The sequence below is a fragment of the Eretmochelys imbricata genome, chromosome 2 (assembly GCF_965152235.1).
Source record: "Eretmochelys imbricata isolate rEreImb1 chromosome 2, rEreImb1.hap1, whole genome shotgun sequence".
Lineage (NCBI taxonomy): Eukaryota > Metazoa > Chordata > Testudines > Cheloniidae > Eretmochelys > Eretmochelys imbricata.
The window spans coordinates 2,189,237-2,198,760 of record NC_135573.1 but is presented as its reverse complement, the minus strand read 5'-3'; the positions used below and the strand labels follow the sequence as shown (position 1 = coordinate 2,198,760).

General features: G+C 60.9%; 1 protein-coding gene across 1 annotated transcript; it reads right to left on the bottom strand.

Moving 5' to 3' along the window:
• Positions 1 to 704: 704 nt before the first annotated feature.
• HGH1 (HGH1 cochaperone) lies at positions 705 to 5,834 on the bottom strand. Its single transcript, XM_077809629.1, has 7 exons — positions 5,745 to 5,834; positions 4,171 to 4,729; positions 3,735 to 3,835; positions 3,216 to 3,314; positions 2,875 to 2,966; positions 2,332 to 2,454; positions 705 to 2,042 (listed from the first exon to the last, which is right to left on the bottom strand). The coding sequence occupies exons 2-7, from the start codon at positions 4,698 to 4,700 to the stop codon at positions 1,863 to 1,865; spliced, it is 1,125 nt and encodes a 374-aa protein (XP_077665755.1). The 5' UTR covers positions 4,701 to 4,729; positions 5,745 to 5,834; the 3' UTR covers positions 705 to 1,862.
• Between the last annotated feature and the right edge of the window lie 3,690 nt (positions 5,835 to 9,524).

The following is a 9,524-nucleotide window of genomic DNA, read 5'->3' as shown; positions in this document are numbered from 1 at the left end:
CCCCTGCCTCTCCCCCAGGCCTCTCCTAGCCATGGCTACACACAGCCCCTCTCCTCCCATCCCCACCGGGGCCTTTCTTCTCCAGCCACCCTCCCCACCGGTCCCTCTCCGGGAGCCACAGGCTGGCACCCTCGGCACAGTCTGCGCAGGGAGCAGCTCAGGCCATATACACAGAGCAGAGGGGTGAGAACTTGGGGAGAGGAACCCAGCCACAGGGCCTGGACCCCTTGGTGATGGGCACCCTGGAACGGGACTCCGGGGGACCTGCTGCCGTGAAGGTGGTGCCGAGGAAAACACCCTGCTGGGGCAGAGGGAGGCGGCCCCAGAGGGAGGCGTGGGCCCTGCCAGCACCGAGACAGAAGCAGTGACGCACTAGGCCTCGCCAGTCTTATGGGGGGCTGGAGAGTCCTGCAGCTCCTCCCATTCACAGGCCAGACCACTGAGCCGGGGCCCACCCCTCCATACCCCCCAAGCTCCACTTGAGGCTGGAGCGAGATGGGGTGGTTCATGTCCCCTTTACAGCCCCCCCCAACCTCAGGGGCAGGCTCAAGGCAGCGCTGACTTCCAGCCAGCTGGCTGCAGGCCCCAGGGCCATGCCCGGACGCTGGGGGACACAGAGCCGCTGTGCCAGGTGTCACGGAGTGCAGGGGCGTCCAGGGCCTGCCCCCTCTTCCTGGGATTCACTGAGACTCTCAGCCAGCCAGTAAAACAGAAGGTTTATTGGACAACAGGAACACAGTCCAAAACAGAGCTTGTGGGTACAACCAGGACCCCTCAGTCAAGTCCTTCTGGGGGAGCAGGGAGCTTAGACCCCAGCCCTGGGGTTCCCTGCGTTCCACCACCCAGCACCAAACTGAACCAACACCCCCTCCCCAGCAGGCTCCCTCCTGCAGCCTTTGTCCAGTTTCCCGGGCAGAGGTGTTACCTCCCCCTCCAGACTCAGGTGACAGGCTCTCAGGTCTCCCATCCCCAGTGAAACTCCCCTGCCACATTCCCAGGTCAACACTCCCCCCGCCCTGCTGCGTCACACCAGGGTCTTTCAGGCAGGAGACAACACACGTGGGGCAGTTGGGGTGTCCGGCCTCTCAAGTATATGTAACAGCTAAGAACAGGACCCAGCCCAAAGCCACTGTCCAGCTCCTGCCTCCCAGCGCCTGGCTCTGCCTCCCCATCCTCCCCCCATCTGGAATTAAATGCTGTTCCGCGGGCTCAGCGTCCATCTCCCCCTCGCTAGAGACACACCCTGTGCCCAGGCAGGGCTGGAAGCAGCCTCCCAGAGGCACCAGGCCAGGTTCACCTGTGTGGACACCGGCTCAGCATGTGCACCTGCCCGTTCAGGATGGGGGGCTGGCACAAAGCTGGGTGCAGGCGAGAATCTCAGGCCACAGCCCAGGCAGCCGCCCGCCGCCATTCCTCTGAGCCACGCTGATGGCAGGGGGCAGCCCCACAGCCGGGGAGCAGCACCACCTCCCACTGAGCCCCAGCCCTGCCCTGCCGAGCAGCCCCTCTTTGCCAGCATTGCTGCACTGTGCAAGGGGGAGCCCTGGCCCTCCCGAGCCCGGCTGAGACCCCCCCGATTCATCTTGCCTGGGTTAGGCAGTGGCAACTGATGTGGGCCGGAGCGAAGCAAGGAACCTCAAGGGAAGGAGCTCCCAGTCCCAGTCCCAGTCCCCTCTTGCTGCTCCAGAGCCACCAGGCTGAGCTGGGAGCTGCCGTCTCTACAGGGCTCGCAAGGGTGGCTGCATCCGGCTCCGTTTGGTCCGGCTGGGCGTGGCTCCCACGACAGCTGGCAGGTCGCAGCCCTCAGCTGGGCAGAGTCCGAGCGCCCCCCGCTGCCGGGGCAGGGCAAGCAGGTCAGCAAGTCACCTCGACAGCCCCTGGGAGCCCATCTGCGCCCCAGGCCCCTCGCTCTGCGTCTCCTGCTGCCCTTGCTGCCGCTCCTCCTCCCGATCCAGGCGCTGCAGTTGCTCCTCCACGTCCTCGGGGATCTTCACCTCCAGCAGGTTCTCCATTCCGGCCTCAGGCTCATCCCCAATCAGCACCTGCCCAGGGCACAGCATCAGGGCTTCAGAGGGGAAACAAGCCACTGCTCCCTACCCACACTGACGCCCCTCTCCGCCGGGCAGAACTCACTGTGCAGTATGACTGCACCACCAGGCAGCAGCATCGAGCCCCTGCTTGTCTGCATTTGCCCGGCAGAGACCAGACCGCACCCTGGAGTTTAATAGAGGGGGAGCCCCCAAAGACCCCAACCTAGGTGGGACCCATTTGCCCAAGCCCCCTGCCCTCCAGATGCTGAGCCACATGGACACGATGGGCCTCTGCCCCTACCTGGATCAGCTTCTCGCAGGCAGCCAGGACATCGGGCTCCGTCTCCCACTGGTGGAGCTCCCGCACGACCAGGTAGGTGCCCTTCTCCTTCACCAGCTGCCGGCCGGCCTTGGTGGCTGTGAGCTGCGTGGGAAGCAAGCCAGGGGGAGGGGCCAGGCCACGGATCAGACCCAGCCACAGCCAGCGTTGGCAGCACAGGAGGAGCAGCATAGGCCAGGCCAGCCCCAGCTGTTTCAGAGGGAGGCCAGGCCCACCCTGCGGTGGGCAGTTGTGGGAAAGCCTCTTCTTAGCCCCATCAGAGAGTGGTCGGCTGCTGCCCTGCAAGAGCAGGGGTCCTAACCCTCCAGTGTAAGTGAGGCTGGGGATCCTCAGAGCAGGGAGGGCTGCACGGATAGGGGGCAGCAGCAGGTGGGAGGGGGTGTGGGCGGCCCTGCTGCAGGAAAGGGGGCATCTGCAAAGCAACCCTCTCTGCCCCAGCCTCTTGTCGCCCCGCCCCGTGCTCCCCTCCCCCAGTGTTCTACAGCGACACAGGGAGGGACCCACCAGCAAGACTGCCTCCAGCAGCATCTTCCGGATGTCGGGGTCCTTCTCCCGCTGCTTGTCCTGCGGCAGGTACTGCAGGTCCACGGGCAGCCCTGGGGCAGAGCCAGGCAGGGGCGTTAGAACAGGACAGGGGATTTAACAGGGCACACGGATCTACAGGCTCCTGCCAGAAAATTGCAGCAACCCCCCCCCCCCGTCACTTTACCACCCCACAGCAGAGGGGAAATGAGAGCTGAACACAACTAAATTCTTTGTCCCTGGCTGCACAACTCTGCCACTGCTAGACCCCCCGCGCAAACAGTAGTCCCCAGAGCCCCCCTCCCAGCATCCCCCCTCCTCACTTTCCATTTCCGCTTCAGGGAATTCCTCAGGGCCCGCCAACGGCAGCAGGAGAAAGGGGAGCAGGTCCACCTCAGCGCCTAGCAGCCACTCATGGTACTCTGGGAACAGACACAGGTTGGGATTAGAAGAGGGGGCAGAAATCACCAGGAGGTGGGGAGTAACGGGGGCCATACAGTGAACCCACCAGACTGCCTGGCAAGAGCCAGACAGGAAACTTCATGGGCCACACGGGGGCGCTGGCGAGCAAAAGCACAAAACACCCCGCCAGTTCCTCTGGGGAGGGAAGGGACAGGCAAACCATGACTGGGGCCTGTTTGTGCTGGGGAGCCAGAGGCCAGGCCTGGGCACTGAAGCTAGAGGTCCACATGGTGGGGCAGAGCCCTGAGCTCTAGGGCACAGGCTGGTTCAGGAACCAGCTGATACCAAGAAGTCCCCTCAGGGCTCGGCCGAGGCAACGAAGCCAGCAGGATCCCAGGAGCGAGGGACACTAAGCGCTCCCCCAAATGTAAAACACTTACTGTACTCGAAGCAGCAGTTCCTGAGCGTCCCAATCACCCCCCCTCGGCGGATGGCGGAGGCCTCGTACTGCGCGTAGGGCAGCAGCCGCTGCACCACGCACCTGGGCAGAGGAGGGGCCCTTGTCAGAGATGGGCCGGCACATGCTGGGCCCTGGCGCATGCATGCCCTGGGGCACTGCAGAGCTGCGGTAGCCACCTCAGTCCCAGGACATTAGAGAGACGAGGTGGGGGAGGGAATATCTTCAACTGGGCCAGCTTCTGCTGGGGAGAGAGCCCCGCTTTCGAGCTACCCAGAGCTTCTCGCCAGCAGAAGACACGACCTCCCTCCAACCTTGTCTCCATTACACCAATGGACTAACAGTCCGACCTGGGGCAGCCCTGACCCCACGATTCTCCTGCCCGCCACCACGTTCCCAGCTCGCAGGCCAGCACCCACCTGGATCTGTCCAGCAGGAACTCCCGGGTCTCCGGCAGCTGACTCAGATTGGAGAGCAGGGGGCCCAGGTAGTGCAGGGCTGCCTTCTTGTTGTAGCCTTCGGTGCAGAACGCCTCCAGGACCTGGGCCAGCCCCAGCCCCTCCTCCTGCACGGCCCGGAAAACCTGGCGGCAGGTGGCCTCCTCCCGGGACAGGTTGGAGAGGAGGGTGCAGACTTGGTCGGCGAAGGCATAGCCCGGGTCCAGCAGGCGGTGCAGCAGCACTGGCAGCCCCTTGGCCAGGGCCCCGTGGGTGGCCGCAGCCACAGACAGGTTGATGAGCGAGTGGTAACTGTCCTTCACCACGGCCAAGGAGCGGTCGCCCGTCAGCAGCAGCAGAGCCTCCAGGAAATCCGGCCTGCCCGCCAGCAGCATCCGCCCCTCCACGCTGCCCGTCAGCCCCAGGATGTAGCCTGTGGCCTGGCCCTTTATATCAGGCCGGGTGTCCAGGTGGAGGAACCCCAGCAGCTCTCTGGCCTGCCCCTCGTCCATGCTGGGGCAGGAGGCCTGGAGGCACCACCCTGCAGACAGAGGGACCTGTCAGGTGGGTGTAAGGAGACTGTGGGCCCCTCATTAACACTCAGTGGGGGTTTTGGTTGCTAGCTCCCAGGGCCAGAGGAAAGGGGAAGGGTGGATGGGAAATCAGGACCCCGAGACTGACAGCCCCCAGGAACAACGGGGAGAGGCCAAAGCTTCAGGTCAGCCTGACTGACAGGGCGGGCAGGCTAATGAGGGGGCCAGGAGGCCAGGGGGTCCCATCTTCCCTGTGAGCTGAAATTGCCTGGACCACAGCAGAGCAAGCCAGCGAAGGAGAGAGCAGGAGCCTGAGCTGGGCTGGGCAGCAGAGCCGGGCGGGGAGCAGAGCCGGGCCAGCCAGAGAGAACCAGCCCAGGCAGCGGATCCGTGCCGGGAGCAGAGCCGGGCCAGCCAGAGGGGCCAGAAGCGCAGCCCAGGGAGCTGGAGGCAGAGCAGCGGCCTGGCTGGGGCTGGGGCTGGGGCGGCCGGGCTGGGGCTGGGGCGGCCGGGCTGGGGCTGGGGCTGGGGCGGCCGGGCTGGGGCTGGGGCTGGGGCGGCCGGGCTGGGGCTGGGACACGTGCCCCGCGGGGGGGTAGGCGGTTTCCAGAGAAAGGTTCAGCCCCGTAAGGCGCCACCGTCGACAAGCCGCCGCCGCCGCCCCGCAGCCGGGGCCTGGGGCTCGGGGCGGGTTTTCCTGCCCCCGGGTCCCGCTGGCTGGCGGAAACCCCGCTCCCTGCTGAATAGGCTGCCCGCGCTTTGAGCCGCCTGCGCGGGGCAGGGCAGAGCCCCCTGGGAGCGCCCCTGCGCCAGAGCGGGGGGGCGGGGAGGGCTCGGGGTGGGGGGGGGCAGGAAAGCCCCCCCCCAGCGGCACCTGCAAGGGCCTGGCCCGGCGCCCCGGGACCCAGGAGTCCTGGCTCGCGGCCCCGCTGCGCGTCACCCAGAGGCCAGCGCGATGCCCGAGCCGAGCCGAGCCGAGCCGAGCCGAGCCGCGGGCCTGCCCCCCCTTGCCTGCCGCCGGACCTCGGCTTCTCGCCGCCGCGTGGGTCTTCTCCGGGCACGGGGGTCCGCTCCGCTCCTCGCCGGACTGACGCGCTCTCTGGCCAATCGCTGGCTGCGGTGACCCAAGGGGGGCGGGCAAGAGACGAGTACCCGGAGGCTGGGGCCCAATCAGCGGCGCCTCGGAGGGCATCGCGGCGGAGGGGATTCTGGGGGTTGTAGTCACACGGGGATGCTTCTGCGCATGCCAAGCCGGAGGCCCCGCCCGGGGCCCCGCCCGCGCCCCCTCAGAGCCCCGCCTCCGGCCGGGCTCCTAGCGATTTCAGGCAACGGGGCGAGCGGGCCGGCGCCCGCGGGGTCCTAGTGCCCGCCCTCGCACCGCCCAGCCGGCGCCCGCGGGATCCTAGCGCCCCCTTGTTCCCTCCCCGGCCGGCGTCCGCGGGGTCCTAGTGCCCTGGTCCGAGCCCGTGCTCCACACAGACCCTCTCCCGGGAGACCCCTGCGGCTGAGCTGGGCCGGGGGGGCGCCGGCTGGGGCACTGCAGAGACGGGGCAGGGCTGTGGGGGGCTCAGGGGGCCCAGCAGGCTTGGGGCCTGAGGCTGCCTTGCTCCACAGCACCTGCTGGCAGCGGCTGGGTCAGTACAACTGGGGAAGGGCTGGCTGTGACCCGCTGTGAGGCAGCGCCCTGTGAGGGCACCACGCTGCCCCTTCTTCCAGACTCTGCCCCTGTCCTGCAGGCTGCCCCGGGCGTGCCATGCCCATGCCTCAGTTTCCCCTCCTGTCCCGTGTCTCTCTTGTCTCAGGCTGTGAGCACTCTGGGGCAGGGACGGACTCTCCTGGTGTCTGTGCACAGCGGGGCCCTGGTCTGGGTTGTGGCTTCTAGGTGCTACTGCCGTGCAAACAGCAGCGAACCCCCTCGCCCCGGGGATGAGCCGGGCAGCTCAGTCCTGTCAGAGCTACTGCTGCAGGCCGGCTCCGCCACATTCCCCAGGCCTGCTGTGAAATCAGGGGGTTGAGTCCACAGTAGTTAATGGCTGATGCCAGCGGGAGCAAAAACCGAACTGCAGCCCACCAGGGCAGGGACAGAGCCCAGTTCTGCTCTGCAGCACGTCTCACCCAGCCACCGAGTTCCCTGCAGTCCTGCCTTTGTGCAGTGCCCAGCACCACGGCCCTACACCTCCGCAGCTGCTGCCTCGACTTTCATTGTCCCTCTTGTTTTCAAAACAAGGGAAGTACACGGGAAAAGCCTCACCCCCAAAGCCAGCCCGACCCGAGAGCCAGTTCAGGGAGGAATGTCACCCCACCAAGTCCGGCAGTGGCCAGGTTAGGGCTCCTCCCGCAGCGCTAACACGGCAGCAGGAGCTGCTGGTAAATGCCAAGCTGCACACTGAGTCTGCTCACTTTATTTCACTGTTGTGGAGACGGGCCCTGTACCCTGGGGCCCTCCCTTAGACAGGACTAGAGCTGGACCAAGAGCCACAGACCATCCCACAGGAAGCTCCCTGCTCCGTCCCTCTAGGGGCAGAGAAATCTGGGGAGCAACAAGTCTAGGCTGAGGTAAAGGCATTTGCCTGCCTCGGGGGCCCCCATGAGGGGGTGGGCTATTTTAATGAAGGAGAAATCTGGCCAAAGTCACTTAAACACTAGCCCCAAAGTAACCCAAGCTGTTTATTTAAACAAACTTTTGTTATGAACACTGTGGTCCGTACATGGAAGAACAAACAGGAGATTTCACTAGATACCTAGCACAGATTTGATTTTTTTTTTTAAAACAGCTACAGGCCCCCAGCAGGAGTTTGTGTTTTAATTGCGAAATATCAGATTTTACCTCTGTTTTTGCTGGAGGTCTCCTTTTAGGACACAGATGGATTGAGAGCTTTGTCAGCCATTACTTGAAGAGGGAAGAGCATTAAACAATTGGAACAAAGATTTATTAGTTAAATAAGTTCATAGTTCAATATGCATTAATACAAACCAGGGTTTTAAATGTTCTGAATAAAAAAGACTTACTCTGTAAGATGACAATCGCATGTCAAACCAACCCCCCGACACTGGTACTTGTATCCTATTTGAGGGTTGGCAGATGGTTCGGACAAAACAGGATGAACGAAGTTGGCAGATACCAAACCTGAAAATGCTTTAAACCTACTTCCCATGTATTGTGTGCAGCTGTGTCTCTGTGATGTTGTTGACATGACTGTGACTGTATAGATTATTGCAACCAAGGTCATATAGTGGCACCAAATTTTGTACAAAGGAGGTTAAGTAAGATGTCTATGATAAGGTTATGATTATGCTATCTGTTTGCATGTATCATTTTTGTATTTAAAGTTATAAGTATTGGCTCTATACTGTCTGTATTTTAAACTTGTGCTATACAGTTTGGTCCAAACTTGTGCTATGCAATCCCAGACAATGTGGTGTCAGCTCTGCCTAGCCTGCTTGATGGCCCATTGAGGACCATCAGCTACACAAGTGACCCATTGAGAGAAGGCAGACACCCCTGGGGACTCAGCAAGGTAGACAGGGACATGCCTGTGGACAGAACTCTGAGGTTTTTCCAGGCCATGTGCTGGGTGGCTTGTGATTGGAACAAAGGGAGCCCAGGCCACATGGCAAGAGACTATAAAAGGCAGCTGCATCATCTCCATTTTGTCTTCAGTCCTGCTTCTTACCTCTGGAGGGACTTTGCTACAAACTGAAGCTCTGAACAAAGGACTGAATGACCCATCCCAGATGTGGATGTTCTCCAGAGACTTGATTTGAACCTGCAGTTTATTCTGTCACTGCTGCAAGCCTGAACCAAGAACTTGGCCATTGCTGTATGTAATTGATTCCATTTAACCAGTTTTAGCTCTCATCTATATTTCTTTCTTTTTATGAGTAAAAAGCTCACGAAAGCTTATGCTCAAATAAATTTGTTAGTCTCTAAGGTGCCACAAGTTCTCCTTTCCTTTAGATTTTAGATTCGAAAGGATTGGCAACAGCGTGATTTGTGGGTAAGATCTGATTTGTATATTGACCTGGGTCTGGGGCTTGGTCCTTTGGGATCGAGGGAACCTTTTTTCTTTTACTGGGATATTGGTTTTCATAACCATTCGCTCCCATAAGGAGCGGTGCTGGTGGTGATACTGGGAAACTGGAGTGTCTAAGGGAATTGCTTGTATGACTTGTGGTTAGCCAGTGGGGTGAGACCGAAGTCCTCTCTGTTTGGCTGGTTTGGTTTGCCTTAATAGTAAAGGAAACCCAGCCTTGGGCTGTGACTGCCCCGCTCTAAGCAATTTGTCCTGAATTGATACTCTCAGTTGTGTCCCGCCAGAGGCAGCATAGTTACAGTCTCTACTTCCTTTCCGCCTGGCTCTGAGTGGCTCAGAAGCACAGGAATCAGTGACAAATGTTAACCCAACGCTCCAAAGGCTTTCTTGTAAAAAGCATGATCCTTTCTCCTCCCCTTCCTCCAACCTCTCGAGTACTGCATGTATACGAAGATCACAACACATTTAATATTCAGCTGAAACCCCTCCTCCACCAAAAAGAAGTAGAATGAAGGGCTGCAGCAATCCCATACTCAGTCAAAAATTTGTATATGATAGCTAATAGCTAACCCGTTGAGCCCTGTCCACTGTATCCCTACAGTTCCCTAAAGTGGACATATTGCTAAGATCAAGTTAAAAATTACTTAGACAAGTTAGATGTCTGCAAGTCACCAGGGCCTGATGAAATACATCTGAGAATACTCAAGGATCTGACTGAGGAGATATCTGAGCCATTAGCAATTATCTTCAAAAAGTCCTGGAAGATGGG

Coding starts and splice junctions, on each gene's coding strand:
- HGH1 (XM_077809629.1), bottom strand. CDS start 4,700: ATGGACGAGGGGCAGGCCAGAGAGCTGCTGGGGTTCCTCCACCTGGAC. Junction 3,836..4,170: donor TTCCTGCTGGACAGATCCAG/GTGGGTGCTGGC, acceptor TCCTCTGCCCAG/GTGCGTGGTGCAGCGGCTGC. Junction 3,315..3,734: donor GAACTGCTGCTTCGAGTACA/GTAAGTGTTTTA, acceptor GTCTGTTCCCAG/AGTACCATGAGTGGCTGCTA.